The sequence below is a fragment of the Magnolia sinica genome, chromosome 13 (assembly GCF_029962835.1).
Source record: "Magnolia sinica isolate HGM2019 chromosome 13, MsV1, whole genome shotgun sequence".
In the NCBI taxonomy this organism is placed as follows: domain Eukaryota; kingdom Viridiplantae; phylum Streptophyta; class Magnoliopsida; order Magnoliales; family Magnoliaceae; genus Magnolia; species Magnolia sinica.
In genome coordinates this window covers 1,304,090-1,331,131 of record NC_080585.1, presented here as the reverse complement: position 1 = coordinate 1,331,131, position 27,042 = coordinate 1,304,090, and the positions used below count along the sequence as shown (strand labels likewise).

At 38.9% G+C, this 27,042-nt stretch overlaps 1 protein-coding gene across 5 annotated transcripts; it reads right to left on the bottom strand.

Moving 5' to 3' along the window:
- Positions 1-18: 18 nt before the first annotated feature.
- Positions 19-14,163, bottom strand: LOC131222341 (diacylglycerol O-acyltransferase 2D-like). 5 transcript variants are annotated; one of them, XM_058217367.1, is made up of 10 exons: positions 13,253-13,777; positions 13,062-13,136; positions 12,822-12,907; positions 9,379-9,485; positions 9,137-9,292; positions 6,374-6,451; positions 6,130-6,216; positions 5,031-5,134; positions 390-477; positions 19-210 (listed from the first exon to the last, which is right to left on the bottom strand). In XM_058217367.1, exons 1-10 carry the CDS (start codon positions 13,441-13,443, stop codon positions 109-111), a joined length of 1,074 nt encoding a protein of 357 aa, XP_058073350.1. In that variant the 5' UTR covers positions 13,444-13,777; the 3' UTR covers positions 19-108. The 5 variants fall into 5 exon arrangements, with proteins under 5 accessions (XP_058073350.1, XP_058073353.1, XP_058073352.1 ...); XM_058217369.1 differs by having other exon boundaries at positions 45-210; positions 4,999-5,134; positions 13,253-14,157; XM_058217368.1 differs by lacking the exon at positions 19-210 and adding an exon at positions 3,794-3,998 and having other exon boundaries at positions 393-477; positions 13,253-14,163.
- Positions 14,164-27,042: the final 12,879 nt, after the last annotated feature.

The window sequence follows — 27,042 nt, the reverse complement described above, 5'->3', positions numbered from 1 at the left end:
TATTCGCGGAAACTGTTAGAACTAAGCTATTCGAGCATAATCGAGGAAAACGCATACGCCTGAGATAACTGAGGATGGAAGACAGCAGAAGAGGAAGTAAAGCACACATCAAAGGATCCTTAATTGGAGATCTGCATGGCCTACCCTAGCTTTGTGGTTTTCAAAGAGCTCCTGAAGGGCTGTCAGAAACTTTTCATGAACTTCGGCGATCTGCATACAAAACAAGTAATTTGTAAATCCAACAAGAACCTGGAATGTGGAACTTCACACCACTTCTATGAGGGAATTCTGGACTTCGCTTCTTGTATGTCGGTTGTGGATTTTTCTACAGATAAATATAATACACATGGTTACCAAGCCGAAGTACACGGAGGTTGGAATTTTCATACCTCTTCCATTGTGGGCTGTGGATTTTTCTTAAGCTCGATCGGTCTACCCACCACAACATGCATAGGTTGTCGATAGGGTAAAGGTGATCTACAAAAAAAGGGGAGGTTAGTATAAAAACAGCAATTGATTTTAGCAAATGATATTGAATGATGCAGAACATGAAATTTAAATATGATATGCAAGAATTCAGGCTTAAATCAGACTAATGTAGAACGATCACATAATAATTTCACATCCCACACAATAAGTTCAAACATTCAAGTAAAGGGGAATCTGCAAGGGTCCAGGCCTACACAGGTTAGGATTGGATCAATAAAATTGAAGACCAAACGATGCTCAAAGGGAAATATAATTTAGCCACACATGCACAACAATCAGTCCCTAATTCAAGGGATTCCACAATTTTAATTCAAGGAATCTTAGAGTGAGAAAAGGGACAAATAAATTATGGATAATGCAATCTAGGGTTAGGGTTTTGAAAATAGATATAAAATGGAAAAAATACGAAGAAAACCTGAACCAAACGAGAGTTCCTGCGTGCGGACTACTGCTCAGGCCTGACGCACGTGCGTAGGAGGCTGGCCGCATGTGCGACGGGAGCTCGAATCCCGAAACCGCCTCCTTGGCTCTAGTTGGCCAGGGGGGCTTCAAAACCTCCAAGTTTCATGGCGATCCGATGAGCGGTTTGTGCGCAGTGCTCTGTCGAAGTTTTGGCCCTCCTGTAGGGCCAGAATCTGGAATTCTGCTATAAAGAGGAAAACGGCTGCAATTAAGGACAAATTTGAAGCGTAGATGATGGTAGGAGATGAGGAATAAAGATGGTGGAGGATAAGAGCAAATCGGGATAGATGTGACTTTACATCACGGTAGTTAGCCCTTCGATGAAGGGAGGGCTTCGCATCCAATTGGATTTCCACAACTCAAGAGCTTAGAGAAGTAGGAAAACGTGAAATTTTTATTAAGCTTCCATGAATCAAAAGAACTACAATGGGTGCCTATTTATAAGAAAACCCTATATCCCAAAACTCGCGCCTTGTACGCAATTTATTACTTGACGATGAAGTAAACTAAAATAAAAACTAATCAAAGAAATCTAAATTGTTCATGATATTCTAAATAACATAAATAAGTAAAACCTAAAATATGAACTTAATCCGACTAGTGGGCCACGATCATGGGATCCCATGATGGGCTTTACTTGAATATCGGACCCAATCTTTTGAACCAAAACTCCGTCTTCTAACCAGAAGGCCCTCCCTGGATGTTGTCATCGAGCTAGATCGATATGGGGCCCTCTCTCTCCTTCCGTACGTGCGTAGGAGGCGTCGTGCTTGCGCGTGTGTGCGTGATGTCCCCATCAATTCTCCTTAGCTGCAAAGATTTTGCCACTGGCGAAATAAAACTCCTAAACCGCTCCAGGATGTCAAGATCAAGTCTCTGAAGCTCCTCCTCAGTGGGCCACGTGCTGTCTGAAGCTGAGCGTGACTTCCCTTTAAGCAGGTACTTCTGAAACCCGCCATTCGACGTTTAAACTATTTGATGGTACAGGATATCTTCTATTTTCTCTGGGTGTGTGAAGTTTAGGTGTAGGAGGTATAAACTGAGAAGAAAAATCAGGAAGAGTAGGTATGGGAGGTAGAGGCTAGGAAAATCGGTTGGGACGGGTAGGTATGAGAGGTAGAGGTTGAGAAGATGGGTCGGGAGGGGGACATGGATTAAGGGATAAATCTGAGGATCAGGATGGGTGGGCGAAGGGTCGGACAAAGTATCAGTGGTTCCCTAAAAAGTAACTAGATCCTCCACATTGAATGCGAAACTAATTCCCATGGAAGGTGGAATGTCTACCTTATACGCATTGAGACCGTTTTGTTTTATAATTTTGAAGGGTCCAGCGCTACGCGCGTGTAACTTATGAACAGCCTCCAGAGGATATCGCTCGGGTCTAATGCGGACCATCACAGAGTCCACGATATTGAATTTTTTGAATATGTTCATGTTAGTATGCAGAAAATTTGTAATGTTCATTACTAGTAGTGATCTTCTGCCTGATTTCTTGATGCCATGAATGAATGTGATGCGCAACAGACTCTGCAGGCTTTGACAGACAAAATCAATAGGTTTCCCAGGTTTATAACCAGTAACAACTTCAGAAGGACTGAGACCTGTGGACCTATCGACAAAACTATTAAACACAAACTCGATTGTAGGTATTATGATGACCCATATTCTAGTGTGCCCTATGTCCCTCATAGGGGGAGACTCATCCAGTAGATCATTAAGAAAGATACCACGAAACTCATCCACTACCGGAATGGCCTCAGTGGATAACTCTACACGAGCCTCTGGTGCACTCTCTCTAGCCACAAGGCCGTACATATTGTACCACTCAAAATAGTGGTCTTGATGTCCCTCATGGGATGGGTGCACGGGTGCTTGCCCATGACTGATTCCTTGGCCAACTCCATTCATTGGTCTATCCTCCTGGCCACTTGCCTGAGATGGAATATCTAGTCCAATGGTGGGGTTTGTCCCAGCAGAGGCCTTTAGCTGGGTAATGCGCACATCAAATTGATCAAAGCGTTGGTCTATATGTTGTTCCAAGCACTTACCTAAGGACTCAATCTGTTGGGACAGTTTGTTTAGTAACTCTTGCAATCGTTCCATATTTAGTGTAGGGTGCAAACCAACCACGACCCGTACATGAGGACATACGACTGTTAACTCCACCTAAAACTTTCTATGATGACTATATGCAACTAGATATGATTAAATGATGCTATGAGACTCTATATGAGGGAAACTATACAGTGTTATTAAAATCCAGCAACATAGTTGGCAAAATACATGAATAACAAACAGTTACAACAATGTAAATTGCTAACTCCCTGCTAACAGAAATTTCAGCAACTAATATCAGGGACTACAGGCTTTTAAACAGCTATATGTGGTGAAATTGGATGCATGAAGGACTTAAACAAACTAACCTTGAACATGTAATGTATTTTCCTATTGGAGCCCTAAACTCTGATACCAAATTTGATGCAGGATATGAAATTTAAATATGATATGCAAGAATTTAGGCTTAGATCAAACTAATGCAGAACGATCACATAATAATTCCACATCTCACACAAAAGTTCAAACATTTAAGTAAAGGGGAATCTGCACAGGTCCAGGCCTACATAGGTTAGGACTGGATCAATAAAATTATGGACCAAACGATGCTCAAAGGGAAATATAATTCAACCATACATGCACAACAATCAGTCTCTAATCCAAAGAATTCCCCAATTTCAATTCAAGGAACCCTAGGACGAGAAAATGGGCAAATAAATTAAGGATAATGCAATTTAGGGTTAGGGTTTTGAAAATAGATATAAAAAGGAAAAAATATGAAGAAAACCTGAACCAAACGACAGTTCCTGCGTGCGGACTACTGCCTGGGCCTGACGCATGTGCGCAGGAGGCTAGCCACACATGCGACGGGAGCTTGAATCCCAAAACTGCCTCCTTGGCTCTGGTCGGCCAGGGGGGCTTCAAAATCTCCAAGTTTCGTGGCGATCCGACGAGCGGTCTGTGCGCGGTGCTCTGTCGAAGTTTTGGCCCTCCTGTAAGACCAGAATCTGGAATTCTGCTGTGAAGAGGAAAACGGTTGCAATCAAGGACAGATTTGAAGCATGGATGGTGGTAGGAGATGGAGAATAGAGATGGTGGAGGATGGGAGCGAATCGGGATAGATGTGGCTTCGCACCACAGTAATTAACCTTTCGATAAAGGGAGGGCTTCGCACCCAATTTGATTTCCACAACTCAAGAGCTTAGAGAAGTAGGAAAACGCAGAATTTTTATTAAGCTTCCATAAATCAAAAGAACTACAAGAGGTGCCTATTTATAAGAAAACCTTATATCCCAAAACTCGCACCTTGTATGCAACCTACTATTTGACGATGAAGTAAACCAAAATAAAAACTAATTAAAGAAAACTAAAGCGTTCATGATGTTCTAAATAACATAAATAAGCAAAACCTAAAATATAAACTTAATCCGACTAGTGGGCCATGATCATGAGATGTCATGATAGGCTTTACTTGACTATCGGGCCCACTCTTTTGAACCAAACTCCATCTTCTAACCAAGAGGCCCTCCTCGGACGTCGTCATGGAGCCAGATCGACGGTGGGGCCCTCCCTCTCCTTCCGAACGTGCGTAGGGGGTGGTGTGCGTGCGCGCGTGCGCGTGATGTCCCCATCATTGAATATGGCTATAATCTCCACCAGTGGAAATATTGCACTCTCATTGTTGGTCCTAACCCTAGATGAAGGAGGGTTGTGTCAGGTTAGCAGCTGTATCAAATTTCTGTCACTACTTTTATCATGAATCCTGACAATATGACATTTTGAAGGAATGGCGGGACAGGATTTGTGTAGCCAACCCCAAGTTGTTGGGATAAGGATTGTATGATGATGCTGATGATATTGAAAATTGGCAACCCGGAAATATACAGGCTTCTCAGAGTGGCCCAATTGTAAATAAAGCAGTCCTTTTTTTTTCTTTTTTTTTCTTGAAAGGTTGTAATGAGAGCAGGAGTCTCTTTTTCTCTTTAAAATTACATGAAAGAAGGAAAGGAGAAGTCAGCAGATACCCAAACATTCCCCAAAAGAGAATTGGAGTGAACTTCATTACTTTAGCAATGCCGGCATACAATGTCCCACTGCATCTGGGCTTCCACCACCTGTAAACATTACTCTGTTCCTCGCAAAACCAACAAGATAATATGAGATATTCTAAACTTAGTGCAGGCATTGACAGTCTGGTGCCTAACCTCCCATGACTTAGGCTCCAACAAGTTCAGAAGCTAAATGGTTGCTCCTGTTCATTTGTTCCAAGTACACATACATGCATGCATAATTACATGTATAGAGAGAGAAGTACACATGCAAGCAGCACGCACGCACATATATATATATATATATATATATATATATATATATATATATATATATATATCCACCCAAATACACACAGCTCATACGTATTACAGACGCATGCAACTATATATGCGGAATTTCATAAAAGCATATTCACACATAAAAAAGTTTGTACATATTCACATGCAAAACACAGGCATAAATCAGGTAGTAATGGCTTTATTTTTTTTTAAATAACCAAATACTAGCATTTTTGCATCTTTTCCTTCCCTGCAGAAACAAAAATGGTTATTGGAATGTTCCTGCATGTGTGCGCACACACCCCAAAATAGAGGGTTTTATAGGCAATGTTTAGATGTGTGCCCCCCTGTGTACGTGTGATCACACCAAAATTTAGTAGGTTTTGACGGGATGTTCTTGTGTGTTTCCCTCCCTCCCTCTCTCCTTTCTTACTCTCTTCATAGGTTTTTTTTTTTTTTATTTCCTTATATTTTCATGACACAGGACGTGAAGCAGCAACAAATTCAACTACAGGGCAGGAAAGCACCTGCTTCAGAATATTAGCAAGAATAAACAGCTAGGAGGTAGGTGGGAGCACTTGAAGTTGGAGTGGCACCTGTTTACAAGGATTGTGCAACTAAGTTTTACCAAGTTTTTTCTACAATAGTCACAGGTTATGGAAATGATTGCATTCCATAAATCATGAGATGCATATCAACGGCTGATGCAATAGAATAGATAGATGCCTAAAACACCATCCAAAGCTTGCAAATTTCCAAAATGTGTGAAAAACAGTCCAGGAAATAATACCACCTGACCAAAGCTGAATACTGGAACTAGAGGCTTGCCCATCTGCATGGCTATGCGTATGAATCCCTTTCTTGATTTCAGGAAGGCAACCTACAAGCACAGTAAAGCATATCAGAAACCACCAATGACAAACTTATTCGAACTTAATTGATGAAGATCAAGACTGAATAAACAAAACATATCAGCTAGACTACTATCAACAGGAAAACTTTGAAACCATTAGAAGAAGGGGAGTGAAAAACAGAACTGCAGCACAAGTTTGGAAAGTTCTACCAAACTGCATACGGAGATATGTGAACTTCCAAGGACTAGGGAGTTTTGGGACCTACGTAAAAAAGAATGCTGTAACTTCCAAAACTTGCCATGTCAAACACGTGGACATGGCATTTTAGAACCATGCACCATATGAACAATCTTCCAAGCATAAATAGAAGTTAACTAGAGCTAGGTGAATATTATAAATCTAATACCGAAAAAAGGAGGGAAAAAAGACTACGGTTCTCTTGATAACTGTCATTTACAACAAGTACTCAACAGAAGAACTTCTAATAAAAATTTAAATAGAACTCCCATGTTGAACATGCTCAAGTATATAGCTATAGTTTTACCCTTACTGTTTGGTGGAGAGGCTTTCTGCCTGACTGGAGGATAGTATTTTTCAGTAAATACTTTAACTAGAAAGCAAATTCCTATGATGAGGATGTGAATTTAAATAGAGAGAATTTTCTCCTAGAAGGGGTTTTCTTCTGAAAGCAATTTTATCAAACAGTTTTCATTTTTTCTTGCAAAATAGCATTCCATTTACTCTTGTATGCCGGTGTTCAACTTGTCACAAAGCGAAGACAGAATGTGGATAGGTCTCACACCCGATGCATTGAGCCCTTCTAAGGACAGATGCAGAAGAAAATGTATCAGAAGGATGAACTCAAGATTGGCAGACTCAGGACTCGGATCTGACTTAATCAGCCCATAAAACTTGATTTGGGCGGGTCAACACAGGTCATGTTTTTTTCCAATTAAACAAATTTATAATATATAAAAATTATGGATAAATAAAAAAATGTAATTACTTATAGGCATTCATCAGATTGGCCATTAAAAAACATCTAACTATGAGATTGGCGAAAATTTATTGGAAGGTTGAAAATGATTTGTCATGTTTTTTCCAATTAAACAAATTTATTATTAGAAAAAATGATAGATAAAAAAAATTAATTAAAAAAACGTAATTAATTATGGGCATTCATCAGATTAGCCATTAAAAAACATCTAACTATGAGATTGGTGAAAATTTATTGGAAGGCTGAAAATGAAAATATCCAATGGTCCTAATTCAAGAAACAAACATCCAGGAATCAAAGGTTAGAATTTCTCAAACAATCTGATTTTAGGAATGTGATTGAGAGACGTGAGTTCCCTAATACTAATGGTCTAGATCCATGAAGCACAATCCCCACTTGTGGGGAACAAGCAAATCAATAGGAGAAAAACTTTGATACTCTATCAGAGTGTGCTGGATGATGTGCAGGCACTTAGAAATTGCACACATGGCATGCAAGTTGTCAAATTAAACTGTCCAAATTATGGGACCTAGTGCAGATGTAGCATCAAGCAAAAATAAAGCTTGTTTGATCATTTTGCTATCAGATTGGTGGACATCTATTGTCTGGTTGAAAATGAAAAAAATCCAATGATCCTATTTCCACAAACAAGTTGTCCAAGAATCAGAGGTTAGGTTTGTTCAAGAAATCTAATGTGGGGATTGTCACTTGGTTACAGTGGGCTGCACAATCCTAGCTTATTTGAGTTAATATATGCCACTTGTATAATTTGTGAGTACCCCCGTTAATCAGGCATCATACGCAGCTTGAGTATCATATCACTCCATCAGTAAACTGTTCATGTTCTCATGTGTCGGGACTGTAATCCTTGTCTTATTTACGGATCTAGAAAATCAAAATGATGAGAAAATTGGAAAAAAAAAAAATCATTTTCAATTGGTGTGAAGGTTGACAACAGATAAAAGGAATCAAAACCTACCAAGAAAAAAGAAAAGAAAAAGAAAAAAAGAAAAAGAAAAAAGAAGAAGATGTCCCTTGCTTCCTCTCCAATGCAAAAAAAAAAAAAAAAGGTCCCTTGGATCTTGCTTTCAACTATTTGGGTCTTTGGTGGGTGTATTTCAAAATAGCTTCTTCTTTCCCTCCCTCACTAAGTTGATAGAAAACCCACGAAAACTCACACGAGGAGTGTTCAATTTTGCTCTCCACCGAGCCTACAACAAATTTGACCAGGTGGTGCTTAAAAACGGGTGGAGTTGAAGGATTCCCTCTTTCCCTCCCCCCCTTCCTCCTGGTCAGTCAACAACCTGGGGAAACTCGCCTGAGTAGTGTTCAATTTTGATCTCCACCGAGCCCACAATTTTGACTTGGTGGGGCTTAAAAATACAGGTGGACTCGGGTGCGTCCGAGCTAGCCAACCCTGGATTGACCATGATTTATCTTTAAGTGTGCTCAACATAACAATTTCAACAAATACTTTAAATAGATGCCCAATGGACTACAAATACTATATTAATAATACCAAAAAAAGAGAGGAAAAGATTGACTGAGACCTAATTCCCTGAGAGAGAGAGATAGTACAGAGATAATACCCCTAAAAGAAAGGATTAACTAAGATCTCTCTTTCTAACCAAGTCATGCTCAACACCACAACTTCCAATTAATACTTAAAATGGAGAATAGCTGTGACAAGGCTATAATGATGATGATGATGACAACACTAACAACTCTAGATGGTACGTTGTACATATCTCTAAGTTCGAATGCTTAAAAAGAATCTGCAGAGTGTGCAACATGTGACCATGCAACATTGCACATTCAGAACCTAATGACAAAATTCTAAAAGATATAACCTTAGAAATTATGATGATTGGTGTCAGCCGCTCTAGGAAACAATGTGCTTAAGATTAGCATCCATAGAACAGAAATAGCATACAAGGCACAAAACAAACCTCAGAACCATGCTCCATATGAACAATTTCCCGAGCACCACCTGGCACTACGATGCAACTGTAACCAGCTTCCAAATATGAAATGAAGTTCTTCTTTGTTGCAGGTATAATCCCCATCCATGTCCATATTTGCCTTAGCAGTGGTGTGTAAAACACCTGAACATTGCTTTAAATGATAAGAAGAGGTCGATAGATGAAATTGACTCTTTGGCATTTGATGGGTTAATGGCACAGAATCTTACAGCACTGCTTGCCAGGACTTTGATCTTAGGAAGAGGCATGAAACCCGTAAAGTTAGCTAGAGCAACAATGCCAATTGGTAAAATTGAATGTGGTTCAAACCCGAAGACTACATGATGAAAAAGATGAATATTAATTACATGATGAAAGGAAACAGAATACCTTGAAATTTACCAAACAGTACAATTTCAAGGATATAGATCAGAATCATATAGATAAATAATTAGGTACTGTACATAACATATATTCAGACCAAAACAGATATTAAAAAAATAAAATAGATTAGCAGCACATCCATATTGAAAAATACTTTTTAGAATGTAGTTCCATTTTTACTGCACCTCAATTTGATATTCTAATTATACATAACCCATCAGTGATGCCATGGTTAACTAGATCGAATTGTATCAGACTGAAGTTCAACAAATGAGAATTTTGTCAAAGATCTATAGAATTGGTTCTTGGCAGACAATTTAGCCACCAAATCTACCATAGACATGTAATCTGATTTTAGACTTCACTTGAAAAGTATTTTTTGTTGATCCAAGCACAATTTCTTTCAAGTAAGATACCGATCACCAGAGAGATCTTATATAATTATGTTATCCTTCCCAGTTCCCACCAGCATCAATGAATGCAATAGACTATACACCAGACTTCCAAATGTGTTTTGCTCCATCAATTTAGGTAATCTAATATATCTAGGAATTATCTTCATTACTTGCAAGTCATTCTTGTGGTTTGGTTTACGAACTGGAATCCAGTTTCCCACAGGTGTAGATCATGTCTTGTGAAAGGAAGGTAATAAAATGCAGTTGATATATATATCCACTAGGAGTTTTAATTAGATTGTGTTCAACTCCACAAAGCCTTTTATCCACCAAATCATGTCTTCCCACAGGCATATTTTGGTTGGTTTCTTCTACAGGAAATGAGTCAGAGAGTGGTCTCATGGGATCTCTGACTGAAGAGAGATCTCAAGGGATCTCTTTGGATGTGAGTGTATCCTACCTAAGGGATCCCAGTTTGGACATCTAGGCAAGTCGCCCTGGATTGAACGAGTCAAACTGAGTCAGCCAATGCAGGGGTGATAAAGGGCAAGTCGCCACTGTATAATGGTTTCTGGGTGCATGTACATGATCACCCATGTCCATAACTGGTATGTATCGAGACGATGCAGACTGGTTTCGGCCAATACTTTAAACCATGATTCATGACTGCATATGCTCTCTGTAAATCAGCCACAACTCAAGCGATTTTAATCTAGAATGATCTTTGGGTCACGAAGACAGCCAAGTCGATTAGCCTTCAAACAGGACTAATCTCACTCAGACATCATTTGATACCTTAAAGTGGCTCACAAAATAAAGACAAAAATACTAAAAAGGAAGTCGTGCAACAAATCATGACCAACTCTAACAACTAATTAAACAACCTTATGCACTTGTGGACCCCACAGTTGAATTTGAGAATTGATTAGTGTCGATGTCGTCGTTAAACCCTTCATCTTATCTTCATCATCACGTAAGTCCATATGGACCACTGATGCAGTCTAGTATTCAATCTGGATGGCAGGATGGCCCAGAATTTTAGACCCTTGGATAGGCCTGATCTTCAATCAACCAGCAATGGGCCACTTTTGTTGTCATCCATTGGATGATCAGACCATGATGCATAAGACAATGTACAGTTATAAGGTTGTTTGGCACCGTGGATTTGGGGGGGTTTGAGGGGATTTCAAATCCACTGGTATGTTTGGCACCATAAAGTTCCTGGGGGTTTCAAATCCAGGGATTTTAAATCCCCTCAAAGAGGGGGTTTGAAATCCAAATCGAAAGCTCGGATTACATCTAAAATCCTTCCAATAGTTGCATGTGTAACATGTGTGTCACTAGACTATTAACTAATTGGGCACATGGCCCACTGATGATATCCCAAAACAATTAGATTATCAATTGCATCACTATAATTACTTTAATACAATGATTTGTGTCGTCCAAACATTATTCATGTAAATCAACAGTTAATAAGGGTGTGTTTGAATTTTCAATTTAGCGATAAATACCCAGTAAATGGGTAATAATTACTTCATTTGATATTTACCGCACTATTCCCAGGGTGCTTGATTGGACCAACGGCTCTTTAGACACAAAAACTAAGAAGGCTATAAAATTTTTGTGGGTCCCACCATGATGTATGTTGATTATCCACACCGTTCATCCATTATGCCAGCTGAATTTATGACATGAGCCAAAAAATGAGGCATATCCAAAGCTCAAGTGGACCACACCATGGGAAAAAGGAAATCGAACACTTACCATTAAAAACCTCTTGGGACCACTATTTCTTTTGTTGTAAGCCAATTGAGTATTTGATTTGCCTCATTTTTCGAATCATGGCTCAAAATATTGTGGTAAAACAGATGGACGGAATGGATATATAATACACATCACATTGGGGTCCACAAATTTAAATTAACTATTTCAGGCAGATTACCCATTTACATAGGTAATTACACAAGCTCTGAAAAATCAAACAGGCCCTAATCATTGGTTAGTCACTCCGATGGGCCATCCGAGACTTGAAATTTCATCATTTTTGGGCAAAGTATATATTTCAATAGGCTTATTACAACTTTACAACAATTGTTCTAAACATTGTGCAACACACTAATTAGAGATATTAAAGTTGATTTAGTAATTAAATTCAAACCTCAATAAATATATTATGCATAGCTACTTTCGGATCGCAGGGATCCTAAATCCAGAGTGCCAAGCACAATAGGAGGATTTCAAATCCAGGCACGTGCCTTGCTTTCGGTGAGTTTGCTTTGTCTTTCTTTTGATTTCGCACGCTTGCACATTATCACACAAGCTTGGGTTCAGTAAACCTCGCATGTCAAAATTTAAACCGCATAAATTATCATGCACAGAACATGCATCCATTCAAATAACCTGGACCATCCATCAAGCCCAGTCTACCCCTCATGGGCCACCCAAAAATAATAATAATAATAATAATAAATCATACCTGTGATATAATCCTTACAATCCAACCACCCTTACAACCCTCCATTTCACCGGTCACCATCGGATGGTTAAGATCGTCAGACCAAAGTGCTTGTTACAAGAACAAGCAATCTGACATGGGGCCCACTGAACGGACGAACCATTCCAACCATCTGACCATTTTCCAACAGATTAATCAGAACCGTCTATCTTTCAAGCGATTGATCTTACGGTTAGTATTGGCCAGTCAACAGAATTCCAGCTCCATCGCCCATGGAGAGCGTGATGTGTCAGATGGACGGCCCGCTCTCCAATACAACTAGTTTTTTTGGTATGCATATGATCATAATATTCACGAAAGAGAAACTAGAACTAAAAAAATAAATTAAAATAAATAACTAAGAAAGCCGAGATTTTAAAAAAGAAAAAAAAAATACCATAAGCTTGATTCGAGTCAAAGGCCTGTATATCCTCCACGTGGAGGGTGATCGGGAAATACCCACATGCATATTTACAAATGTACCTGAATTTCGTAATTAAAACAAACACATCGGCCCTCTTTTGGTATATATATAAAAAAAGGACTAAAAATAAAAATATAAAAAGAAACCAAAATGATAGAGAGAGAGAATTCAAAGAAAATGAATTTTATTAAGGAAAATAAAATAAAAAAACACCTTGATAATTTCTGCCCCCATTTGCTTTTATAGTTCAAAGGAATCACCATAAAACATATCAACAATCCGAAAACCCTGAAACAAGGAAAAAAAAAGGGTCTTTAAAGGAATAAAAGAAGAAGAAGGGCAAAACGGGAATTAAAGAAAGGACTGCAGCAGCAAGAGAATGGTGGGGGAGGGTGGTAACGGACGTCATTGCTAAGCGGATGGGAAGAAGGAGAATCGCCGTTAGTAGTAACGCCACGTTGAAGTGGATGGCGCCGAGCCAGACGGCGAGCGCCACGATGGTGTGGAAGAGGGAATAGTCCGTCCGGCGGAAGACCGTTGGCTCCGTGACGGAATCGACGGAGGGCTGACGGTTTCCGTCAGGTCTCTCCTCCATTGAGAAATCACAGAGCAAGCGAGAGAGAGAGACTGACAGAGTCGACGACGAGAGTTTGTTACAGGGCGAGGAGTCCTGTCTCAAATACTCGGTTTTTCTCCGTATGACAGCATCGGTGTGCTAGCACGTGGCACGGTCTGCCGTTCGGGTGCTACGTGTCTCCGCCGCGTGCGCGGATGCGCCGGCTGGAAATGCTGACATGAGCGACGTAGCCCATATCGGACGCGGATCGCCTGTGCTCCCGGTCACAGGAACTTCCTGTATGCGGAATCTGTGTGCCCCCCACAGAAATACCCGTGACAAATCTACTCCGTCCATCAAATTTTCAATGCCAAGAAAAAAATCAGACAGATCTTGGACCACACCAAACGAAATTCCCAGAGCTGACTACGGTGTTTATATACTATTACCACTCAGATAAACCGTAGGCACAGATATCATCCTGATACAAAACTTCTGTGGCTCTAAAAAAGTTTCGAGTGGTGTGGTCCACATTAGTGTTGGGTCTATGTTATTTTCAGATTCTTATCCTATTGTGGCCTCGTAAAACTGATGGACGGAGTGGATTTGTCACAGGAATATCTCTAGACCCACAGAGCTTCCCACTACAGGAACCTCCGGTGGCACAGGAAATCCGCGTCCGGCCATATCTGATATCAGAGATCCGCCGTAGAATTGATCGGACGGTTCCAACGCCATGTTTATGTGGACTTAAGGTGCTCGTCCTTCAACAGTAAGAAAGCAGCAGATGGGTTCTGTTTCAAAAGTGGTGGTGGGTGCATACCGTTGCATGGCGGGACGGTGCACCAAAAAAAGAAAACATTGATAGTCTGAAAGACTATGACAATCCACACACATTCGTGTAGCCGCGTAGATATCGGATGTAAGAATTCAATCAGGACGGTTCTTAATCGTGGGCCTACTATAGATGGGTCATGGGAGATTTTTCTCTATGAATAGATGGTCCCGGCTTTCTGATGTTTGTGTGGAATTTAGGGACAAATGAAAATATTCAATAGACTACATGTTGGCTAACAACCTCCAACCAATGTGATTTCCAGGCTACGTGCCCTTTACAATGGGCAAATATTTGGACGGTTTGGACTGACGCACGTATGCGCGAGTACAATAGCTTTGTGCACATGTGCGGACCAAAATATTCTGCCAGCGTCTGAAATAAATAACGCCACCGGCGCTTGGTTAGGAGGAACTACATGATGGGGAGTTATTTCATTCTATGGTTGCTGGGGTAGCAGATTAAGTGCGAACCCAGATTCACCCATCACAGTGCGGCCCTGACCGTGGGCCTACCTTAATGCCTGTATTAAATATCGACGCGGTTCATCCGAGTTTCCAGATCATTTTATGATATGAACCCAAAAATGAATTGGATTCAGCTCTCAAGCTGGAACACAACATAGAAACAGTGGTGATTGAACATTCACCATCAAAAACTTACTAGACCCATAGTAATGGTCTCCGTAATGTTTATTTTCCATCCAACCTGTTAGTAATGTCACTTAAAACTGGATGAGATGAAGAAGGAAATATCAGATTAATCCAAAACTTTAGTGACCGGGATAAAGTTTTTAATAGTCAGTCACCACTGTTTTATGTTGTATGGCCTATCCGAGATTTAGATCTGCTTTATTTTTAGTCCATGCCCTTAAAATGATGGGTAAAAATCCCCAGTATTGATGACAAGGATATTGTCACCTGGATTCTTAAAATTATTTGGAGCTGATGATCTTCCTACGGTAGTAGGGAAAAATAATAATAATAATAATAATAATAATATATATATATATATATATATATATATATATATATATATATATATATATATATACACACATACACACGTCAAAGTAGGCTCACGGCAAGTGCCACAGCGTGTTGGGTGAGGCCGGAGCCGCACCTAATTCCTCATACGCAGGCGCTTAGAAATTGAGAAACGGATTGGCTACTCCCCGTGCCACCAGCCAATGGCTGATGGTCGGTGCTCTGTGAGCCCTACCATGATGTATGTGTTTCATCCATTCTGTCCATCTATTTTTCTACATCATTTTATGGTATAAGACCAAAAATTAGTTATATATCAATCTCAAATGGACCACATTACAGGAAAAAATGTGTTGAATGAGCGTCAACCATTAAAAACCTTCTGGGGGCCATAAAAGTTTTGGATCAAGCTGATCTTTGTTTTTTCCCTTCATCTGGACCTATATGACCTAATCAACAGATTCGATGTCAAATAAACAGTGCAGTGGGCCTCAGGATGATTTTAATGGCGGATATCCAATCACTATTGTTTTCCCGTGATGTGGTCTGCGTGAGATTTATATCCCTCTCATTTTTGGGATCAAGATCTGAAATCATCTGTAAAAAACATCATGGTGGGATCCGTCTGATTCAGATAACATCGAGTTGGATCTGGCCATGACCTTGGGCCTATCTTCGTGTATGTGTTGTGCTGTCCATCAGTTTTGCCCGCTCATTTAATGAGCACGACCTCAAAATGAAGGCTGATCCAAAATCTTAGGTGGACCACCGCAGGAACCAGTAATCCCCTAGGATCTAGTAATCCAATGGTGATGGACTCACCATCGGAGGTGTGGACACTGCAAATAATAATTATTGCCATGCATCATATCAGCACATTTAAGACGTATTGGATGCTATAAAATGAACAGCTGCACATACCATACATATTATAAACGATATATTAGAAATTGTACTATAGCACATATGGCACATGTGAGGTATTCGAATATATATGATGGTACATGTAGCATAAGAGACATATGGGTACATTTGACATGTAGGCACTAAAGGTTATAAAAGAGTATTTATGCACATTAGCTCATTGACACATATGGCATATATGGACCAATTGAAGAGGGACAAAGGTACATATGTCACATTAGCATATGTGATTTATTTTACGCAAGTAGGGAGAGAGGGATGTAATTTTCTAGAAATCTCTTGTTAAAAATATGTCCTTATATAATCCTTGATGTGTCCCAAAGAAAATGCACCTGTAATTTGTATTAAATGTGGTGGGGCTGGTAGCGAAAAGCAAAGGTTCCTTAATGTGAATGAAGGTGTTGCCCTTTCATTGTGGGGTCTATATTTGGTGCACATATAATGTTGTGATGGTATTGTCTAGATTGCATAACTTAGAAGGACAACTGGATGTAGGGTTACAAGGACCACATGGTAGCGCATGTGACATTGTCCAAATAACAAGGACCAAATCCCGTTAGAGGTTATATTAACAAATGTGGCACATGTAAGATATCCCATAACTGTAATGGTGGCCGTAATGACCACCGTAGTTACCCTTACGATATGGGCTCTTTTTTATTGAAAAAAGTAGTAAAACTTATATCAGTTCCATAATGAGCCATTATGGGTCGTTACAACCTTGACGGTGGCACTGTAATGGACCATTATGCAACAATTATAACCTTTACAAGGGGCATAACAAGTCATTATGGGAGTTGTAACAGCCGTTACGAGTCTTCTTCGTTCTTTTATTTTTTTGGGTAATAGCGATTATAATTGTTACTATCACGTACTGTGTAATGGTTGCTACCATTATCTTCACATAACTATTTTTACAATGCACCATGGGCATATGTGAGGTTATTGAAAGTGGATGGTGAAATATTTGAGTTCAACTCTTGAAAGAATTTTTTTTCTTCATTTATAGTAGTAGAGGTGGGAAAATAAATTTATTGACTAAAAAAAATAAGTAGGAAATTGTGCTAACTCTTGAAAGAAAATAAATTTATCAATTAAAAAAAATGAAGTAGGAAATCGTGCTTCCCATACAGAAAGACTTTTCAAATAATGGAAAGTTAGTTTCATGAGAAATGGTATTTTCTTTCATTTCCATGATTCCAAACCGGCCTTAAAATGACAATTTCTTTTATTCAAGAAACCATTTTTAAAAAATGGAAGAAATCGAATTCATTTTCACAGTTTTAATTTCTTGTCGCATTCTTATGTTATACTTCGATTGTAGATGAGCATTTTAGAAAATAATTGATTAGGTACCACAACTTGTCGTACCATACTATCATTTTGACCAACATACTATTTTTCCGGATCATCAATGCTTAGAAAAGAGTAAGCGAACACCACCACGCAACTATACCTGGTGCTTACACCCAGATCCATAGCTCAACTGGCAAACGGAGTGGAGATACCTCGTTTCAACACTTGAGGTCTTGGTATCGATCCCTAGCGGGGGTGGCTAACATGGTGATGTAGAACCTGTCACAGACACGTTCCTAGCATGGTTGAGCCAAAAGAAGATGGACCGTGAATTGACTATAACTTTTGATCCGGGTATCGTTACGGGGCGCACAACCTATCAATCTTTACTGAAATGGGCCATCCGAGGTGAACCGACCCACAAAGTGGGTCGCATCTATCCGTTTCGTCAGAAAAGGCGCGCTTTCAGCTCAAAAACGAATTTTTAGAAAAAATTTACTATTTTTAGTAATTCCGATTTTTTAATATTTTTTAGAGTTTTAGATTTTCTTTCCTTTTAGAAATAAATTTTAGTTATACTAGGACTCTTCTAGAGAAAGTTTATTTGCAATTTTTATTTTTAGAAATTAGGCCTTAGAAGAGTTTTATTAGAATTAGGATTTTTATTAGAGTTAGAATTTTGCTATTTTTGGTAATTACGAATTTTAGTTTATTTTTTTCTATATTAATGGTGTAAGGACACACATTATGGAATCATCAATGATTGATCAATCAATTTCGAATTTATTAGAATTTATTTCTATTTTCTGCTTTCTTTCCTCGTGGATTCGAGAAATCTCTATGATGAGTCCAGAGAAGTTCCGTGGATTCAGAATAGTTATCCTCTTGAGGAAGACGGTGCTCGACCTCACGTCCTCCCCTGCGTCAGTTTGGTATCAGAGCGAGGTTTCTCCTCGGATTGATGGCTTCTAACGACGGGTCGGGCAACAATCCCATGGGCGGTGCTCCAGGGAATTTACCTTTAATGGCGGCAGCTTTCGAAGTAGCGCAACGAGAGAATCAGCAAGCCATGCAAGGGCTGCAGGCTTCCATCGACCGCATAGCGGATCTCTTGGCGGAAAATCTAAGGCAACTCCGTGTTCATGGTGGTGATCCACCATCAACAATTGCTAGAATTCGTAATCATATTGATCGTAGGGCGACGCTATCAGTGAACCACAGGATCACTCCTGATAAAGTGGGATTTAGCGGCATGATTTTACAGCATCCTAGACGAGCCATTGATCAGATGGATCGGATGGACCAAGAATTTAAGATGAAAGTCGATCTTCCTAGTTTTAATGGTCAACTCTACTTTAAGGACTTCTTCGATTGGTTGCTTAAAGTCGAACATTTCTTCGACTACATGAACATAATGGAAGAAAAGAAAGTTAAACTCGTGGCCTACAAGTTGACGGGCAGAGCTTCAGATTGGTGGGAGCAACTTTAACTCGAGCGAATGAGACCGATGAAGGCGCCAATCCGCATGTGGTCGCGGATGAAGAAGTTATTGTGCATGCGATTCTTCCCTACCAATTACGATTAGGTATTATTCCAACAAAATCAAAATTATTGGCAAGATAACCAATCATTAAAGGGTTATGCAGAGAAATCCTATTATTTGTCGGCGAGAGGTGACCAAGTCAAAATGGAGTTGCAACAAACCACAAGATTCATCAGTGGAAAACATGTGACCCCTATGGGAATGGTGAGCCAACTCAAGACTTCTAAAGTGGAGGGACAATCTCTCATGACTGAACAGGCCTTTGTTAAACAATATGAGGAAACGGGAGACATATATGCAGTAGTTGAAGAGAAAAAATATGTGGAGCCTGTGAATATCCTAAAGGATTTGGAACCAGTATCGCAGGAGTTCAAGGGGGTTGTGCTCGATGAACTCCCTAATAAATTACCTCCCATACGAGATATGCAAAATTACGTTGATCCCATCGCAGGGGCAAGTCCGCCTAATTGCCCACATTATCAGAAAAAATATGAAATCTTGAAAACAGATGTGAAGGAATTAATCGATATTAGTCAAGTCAAGGAAAGCATGAGTATATGTATCGTATCGGCTCAAAAGCTTAATGCCAAGTACAAAAAAAAGTCTAATGAACATCGGCGTCAGAAGTTATCTCAGACTCATGTGTCAAGTCTCTTGCGTAACTCGAGGACGAGTTTTTTTCAAGGTAGGTGATGTAGAACCTGTCACAGACACGTTCCTAGCATGGTTGAGCCAAAAGAAGATGGACCGTGAATTGACTATAACTTTTGATCCGGGTATCGTTACGGGGCGCACAACCTATCAATCTTTACTGAAATGGGCCATCCGAGGTGAACCGACCCATAAAGTGGGTCGCATCTGTCCATTTCGTCAAAAAAAGGCGTGCTTTCAGCTCAAAAACAAATTTTTAGGAAAATTTTACTATTTTTAGTAATTCCGATTTTTTAAATATTTTTAGAGCTTTAGATTTTCTTTCCTTTTAGAAATAACTTTTAGTTATAGTAGGACTCTTCTAGAGAAAGTTTATTTACAATTTTTATTTTTAGAAATTAGGCCTTAGAAGAGTTTTATTAGAATTAGGATTTTTATTAGAGTTAGAATTTTGCTATTTTTGGTAATTACGAATTTTAGTTTTTTTTTTTCCTATATTAATGGTGTAAGGAGACACATTACGGAATTATCAATTATTCATCAATCAATTTCGAATTTATTAGAATTTATTTCTATTTTCTGCTTTCTTTCCTCGTGGATTCGAGAAGTCTCTGTGAGGAGTCCAAAGAAGTTCCGTGGATTCGGAATAGTTATCCTCTTGAGGAAGACGGTGCTCGACTTCACGTCCTCCCCTGCGTCACATGGAGTGTGTGTACTGACATGGGTGTGTACTAACAAGCTAACAACAAAAAAAAAAAACAAAAAAACAAACTATACCAGGTGCTTGTTATTTTCATGGTACTGATTGATAAGTTTCATTGGAATACTCAGCAGAATGATTTTAATGGCAGATATCCGATCACTATTGTTTTCCTGTGGTGTGGTATAGGTGAGATTTATATCCCTCTCATTTTTGGGATCAAGATCTAAAATCATTTGTAAAAATGGATGAAACACATACATCATGGTGGGATCCGTCCAATTCAGATAACATTGAGTTCGATCTGGTCGTGACCTTGGGCCTATCTTCATGTATGTGTTGTGCTGTCCATCAGTTTTGCCCGCTCATTTAATGAGCACGACCTCAAAAATGAAGGCTGATCCAAAATCTCAGGTGGACCACCCCAGGAACCGGTAATCCCTTAGGATCTAGTAATCCAATGGTGATGGACTCACCATTGGAGGTGTGGACACTGCAAATAATAATTATTGCCATGCATCAGATCAGCACATTTAAGATGTATTGGATGCTATAAAATGAACAGCTACACATACCATACATATTATAAACGATATACTAGAAATTGTACTGTAGCACACATGGCACATGTGAGATATTCGAATATATATGATGATACATGTAGCATAAGAGACATATGGGTACATTTGACATATAGGCACTAAAGGTTATAAAAGAGTATTTATGCACATTAGCTCATTGACACATATGGCATATATGGATCAATTGAAGAGGGACAAAGGTACATATGTCACATTAGCATATGTGATTTATTTTACGCAAGTAGGTAGTGAGGGATGTAATTTTCTAGAAATCTCTTGTTAAAAATATGTCCTTATATAATCCTTGATGTGTCCCAAAGAAAATGCACCTGTAATTCGTATTAAATGTGGTGGAGCTGGTAGTGAAAAGCAAAGGTTCCTTAATGTGAATGAAGGTGTTGCCCTTTCATTGTGGGGTCTATATTTGGTGCACATAATGTTGTGATGGTACTGTCTAGATTACGTAACTTATAACGACAACCGGATGTGGGGTTACAAGGACCACATGGTACGTTTGCGCATGTGACATTGTCCAAATAACAAGGACCAAATCACATTAGAGGTTATATTAACAACTGTGGCACATGTAAGTTATCCCATAACAGTAATGGTGGCCATAACGACCACCGTAGTTACCTTTACAATATAGGCTATAACTATTGTTATGGTCTCTTTTTAATTGAAAAAAGTTGTAAAACTTGTATCAGTACTTCCAGAATGAGCCATTATGGGTGTTACAACCTTTACAGTAGCATTGTAATGGACCATTATGCAACTATTATAACCTTTCGGAGGGACGTAACAAGCCATTACAGGAGTTGTAACAGTCATTACAAAGTCTTCTTCTTCTTCTTTTTTGTAATGGCCATTATAATTGTTACGATCACGTAGTGTGTAATTGTTGCTACTATTATCTTCACATAACTATTTTTACGACGCACCATGGGCATATGTGAGGTTATTGAAAGTGGATGGTGAAATATTTGTGTTTAACTCTTGAAACAAACTTTTTTCTTCATTTATAGCAGTGGAGGTGGGAAAATAAATTTATTGATTAAAAAAAAAAGTAGGAAATTGTGCTAACTCTTGAAAGAAAAATTTCTCTTCATTTAGGAAAATAAATTTATCAATTAAAAAAATGAAGTAGGAAATCGTGCTTCCTATAAAGAAAGACTTTTCAAACAATAGAAAGTTAGTTTCACAAGAAATGATATTTTCTTTCATTTCCATGATTCCAAACCGGCCTTAAAAAGACAATTTCTTTTATTCAAGAAACCATTAAAAAAAAAATGGAAGAAATCTGAGTTTATTTTCACAGTTTTACTTTCTTGTGGCATTCGTATGTTATACTTTGTAGATGAGCATTTTAGAAAATAATTGATTAGGTACCACAACTTGTCGTACCATACTATCATTTTGACGAACATACCATTTTTCCGGATCATCAATGCTTAGAAAAGAGTAAGCGAACACCACCACGCAACTATATCTGGTGCTTGTTATTTTCACGGTACTGATTGATAAGTTTCATTGGAATACTCAGCAGAATCAATTTCTTTCTCCATGATCTAAAATCCAAATATGTACCTCCTGTAGACAATCATATTATATTTTAAATCAAATCTAAACTTGAATGGTTTATATTACACTTTTATTAAAAGATTCCACAATGTAAAGAATTTCTGTTCCAATGTCATTCCTCCAACTTAGGAGGTCTCTCCCCAGTTTATCCAAATGCGAAGAGTCGAGATCACCCTCAACAATGTCTGAATTTTTTTGGAATGGGTGTCTTTTCCTAAGATATAAATAAGAAAGCCATTGGTGCCTTTTTCTTTCTTATGTTTTGTTTTCCCTTTTTCAATCTTTACCAATGTAATCTTTTGATGCCTTACTGAAAAAGCTCAAACCATGCTCGCTGTCAGTTCCTTTTACCTTGTAATATTTGGTGTTTTGTAATATTGTTTTCCAATATAGGTATTTCATCTAAGCCTTTTAATAAAATTCAGTTACTTAAAAATGAGAAAAGAAAAAAGAAGGTAGTTTGTTATAATTGCCTTATTGATTTAGTGAGCATGGTGCATTGGATTATTATTTTGAAGTTGTATATGAGTGATTGCATGCTCTTTACTAGAGCTATACACAAGCCGAACCAAGTCGAGCTTGGCCCAACTCGGCACGGCTCGGCTCAGCTCGGCCAGCAGGCTATCCCAAATTGAACTTGGCTCGACTCAGTCCTCGATTCTGACAGGCAAGCTCAGCTCGAACCAGCTCAAGCTTAGTTCGAGCCAAGCTTGAGCTTGATCTTTCGAGCAGAGTTCAAGTTCGAGCCTACAAGCTGAGTTCGAGTTTAGGTTTTAGGATTTTGAATATATATAATATATACTTAATAATTTATTTAAATAAATAAATATTTACAAAATACTTATATTAATTGAACTCGATTTCGGTCAAATCAATTCGAACCGAGTCAAGTTCAAGTCAAGTTCGGAGCTGAGTCGAGTCGAGCTCAGTATATCTCGGACCCGGCTTGAAATTTTTTCAAGCTAAAAAAATCAGCTCGACTCGGCCTGAACCAAGTTTCGAGTCAATCTTTTCGAAGTCGAGTCAAGTGAGTTAACCAAGCAAACTCTGTTCATGAACAGCTCAACTCTTTACTTTGAGGGCTCGTTTGGCAACGTGGATTCCAAATCACATGGAGTTGAGAGGATTTTGCAACATGTGAAACTGAGTGCATTTTTCAAATCAGCATTGAGGTGGGAATGCAAAAAATATTCTTTTCGAAGAATTTGATTGCTCTGAAATTCAAATCCTTCAAAATCCTTGCTACTAAATGACTCGAAGAAATGAAATCCCCACAAATTCATCTGAATCCCCGCTTCAGAAAGAGTCCTAAAAGAAAATTATCTAGTTCCTTAATCAACAAAACCTTGATTATATCATTTCCTCGAACTGCCCATGGTGTTTTTTCTTTTGGCCTAAACTACAATGTGTGCTTGCCGCAAATCACCATGTCATGGCATCTTATTCCATCTTACACATGCATGCTAATGGGCAGAGACTAAATTGTAGACCCCATTGTGTTGAGTGATCTTAACTATCTAATTTTGCCAGTTGAATTCAGACCGCTGATCATTTTCTTTTCATCCATCCTTGTAATGGCCAATTATTGGCAACTCCCAACTCATGGTCGGGCTCCTAATCTTTCAGTCTAGAATGGATTGGTCATTTATGTATGCCATGGTGGATGAGCTGCCACAATTTCTTGAGTTGTTGCAAACATGCTTTGTAGACTTGTAATGTCACATTCTTTTCCATTGTTTGATGCTCTTTACTATTTCAAATTTCAATTTGACAGGCTTGATTACTGAGTTAGGAAATTAACATGGTTGTGAAATTACGTGGATTGTCTACTACAGCACATGCGGAAGTTTGGCGGAACTATATAATTATGGCTAAGTCCTAAAGGGGGGTGATTAGGACCATTTTAAAATTCTTTTTCTAATTAATACAATTTACCAATTAAAATTGATAAGGCAAATTAACACTAAGGCTTCCAAGTTAAAGTGGGTCCGATTACATAAAGTCATAAACTACAAATGATCTATCAATTAAGCAACTAATCTATAAGAGATAGTGAGCTTGTGTGTGCATTACAAGTGCCTAGTATACAATTTGATTCAAGCATTCATATAATATAACTAATCAAACACATATACATGAATATAATTATGCTCAAATGACAATTACAAACACAAGCATGTATAGTGGTTCGGTCCTCTTACTTCACTTCCGGCGATCGCACTCTCCTCAAGTGTACCGTTATTCACTATCAGATATTTTAAATCAGGTTCACATCTAACCTTTAAAATGGTTTCTCTTAGGCTAACAAAAAACCTATACATACATTGGCATGTCGGAGGAACACGTTTCCACCCGTGTTGGTGGCTCCTACGAAGACTAAGTTGGTTTTCTATCGACTAACCAACAACCACAGGTAGTCCTAATCCAAAGACATACGTTTTGCTTTCGTCAGAGACTCCCACGGAGACTAATACGTATGCATCCGTGTTAGGTGAGTGTGGTCCTAATACGATGCCCTACATATACTCCCGTTAGAAGCTCTCCATAGAGACTAACACGTACATACCCGTATCTAGTGAATTTGGCCTACATAAGAGTCTAAGTCCTACATAAGAACCTATTCGAGTTTGGATCATAAACTCCACACTCAATCATACACATGGAGTGTGAATGGACTTTAAAATTGACAACTTACTTGTCAGATTGAGCTCCTTTTGTAGTGTCTTCTTGAGATGCTTCTTTAATGCTCTCCCGTGCTTGAATCAGCTTCTCAATGCCCCCTACTAAATCGATGATGCTGATGCTTCAGCCTTTACGATTAACCGTCTTATATATGATGTCCCGATGAGGTGACCAAGGTAGTAGGAGGATTGTGGAACCTCCTACAACTAATGTATAATTGATTTCTTATGAAATTTACTTAGATGGGTGTTTTAGAGAATTTAGACAATAATTTTTCAATAAGGTTTGGTCTAATATGTAGGATAAAGTAGAGATTAAGTTTGTCTTCATTATGTATGTTGGAATCCTCATTAGAGCAGTAAAGCTCAAGAAAATAAATCAAATATCATAGGTTTAGAGACTTAGGATGAGGGATATGAATGAGGAATCATCTAAACTTCTATTACACCAAAAACCCATCAATTTGCCTAGGAACCGAGAGCTTATTTTATAGAGTTCGTGTTGCAATGGCTATATAACGGCCAGTTAATCGCCCTCCCAATAGAATCAAAAGGCCATTAAAGAAAATCCATAATTTTTTAATTTATTTGTTAGATTGTTTCTTCGATTGCATCGATCGGTCCTTTGATTCTTTCGAGTCCCACTGACAGCCTGTTGATGAGATTTAGGATGACTCAATTTACCTATTCCATTAAGGCTCTTAACGCTATGTGATAATCAATCAAAATTTATTAATACATCTAAAGACTAAGTTGTTTTGGATATAAGGTGAGGATCGCTGAGGCATCTTAATTTACACGTTCTTCGCTTCTTGACGCTTCATGTCCCTTTGTTTTCGGTTTTCAACTTCTTAAGGCTCAAATGTCATATGATTGACAAAAATGTGCACAAATCAATGCACTAACAGGTTTTCCCACTTGTGCACAAGTAGGATATTTCAGATACTAGGATCCTCGGAAGGTCCGTAGCAAAATGCCTTAACCCAAACTCTTCGCATTTGCCATTCACATCACTCCGAAACTCCAACGGTTTCAGACGGTTTGAACTTTTCTTCTAGAGGGCAAAATGACTGAATCATGCACACCTGCGACATGAATCACACCATCTTGATGACATGGCCAAAATCAGGCTGGTCCATTCATCAGCTGTGCCACAAATGTACAACAACATACTTTAGAAAAATTGCCAACTGTCCACATTCCAATGCATGCATCTGCCCACCCAAAGAGTGGACCGGCTTGACTATTGAGCTAGGTAATCAGCATGGTGTGGCCCACCGGACACAGCTCAGATATTCCAAAGACTAAAAGGCTGGCCCTTCTGTTTGTAGCAAAACTCCTTTTTCAAAAAATCTCTGCCCCCGTCATCCACATCACTAGGAGACTCCACGGTTATGGTTTTAGCTTTCATGGAAGATTCACAAAGGTCAATTTGGATTTTTCTTTTTCTTTTTTTCTACAGGAAGGCAAAATGCCTGAATCATTCACACCTGCGACAGCAAATCACCGTGCTGATGGCATGGCCAACATCAGGCTGGTCCGTTCATCAGCTGGGCCACATGTCAAACAGGCAGTTCAAAAAAATATGTTTGGAAACAGCCTACATTTCAGTAGGTGCATTTGTCCACCTAGAGAGTTAAAAATTTTCTTCTACAGGACAGAACGCCTGTATCGCATTCCCAAAAACAGTACATTAACAAGACTCACGGTTATTGTACTATCATATTCAAGTTTCAGGCCTAAAGCAGGCTACAAAATGCTTGGCAGAGAGAGTGTTAAAATAAATGCAAAAGCATCCTAATTTCCTAATGATATCATAGAGAATAAAAATATGAAGAAAACAAATATGAAAGGGCTCAG

Excerpts from the sequence above, each read along its gene's own strand:
- LOC131222341 (XM_058217367.1), bottom strand. The coding sequence starts at position 13,443 with ATGGAGGAGAGACCTGACGGAAACCGTCAGCCCTCCGTCGATTCCGTC. Across the intron at positions 12,908-13,061 it reads TGGGGGCAGAAATTATCAAG|GTACATTTGTAAATATGCAT; the intron begins GTGTTTTTTTAT and ends TACGAAATTCAG. Across the intron at positions 9,293-9,378 it reads AAGTCCTGGCAAGCAGTGCT|GTGTTTTACACACCACTGCT; the intron begins GTAAGATTCTGT and ends AGCAATGTTCAG.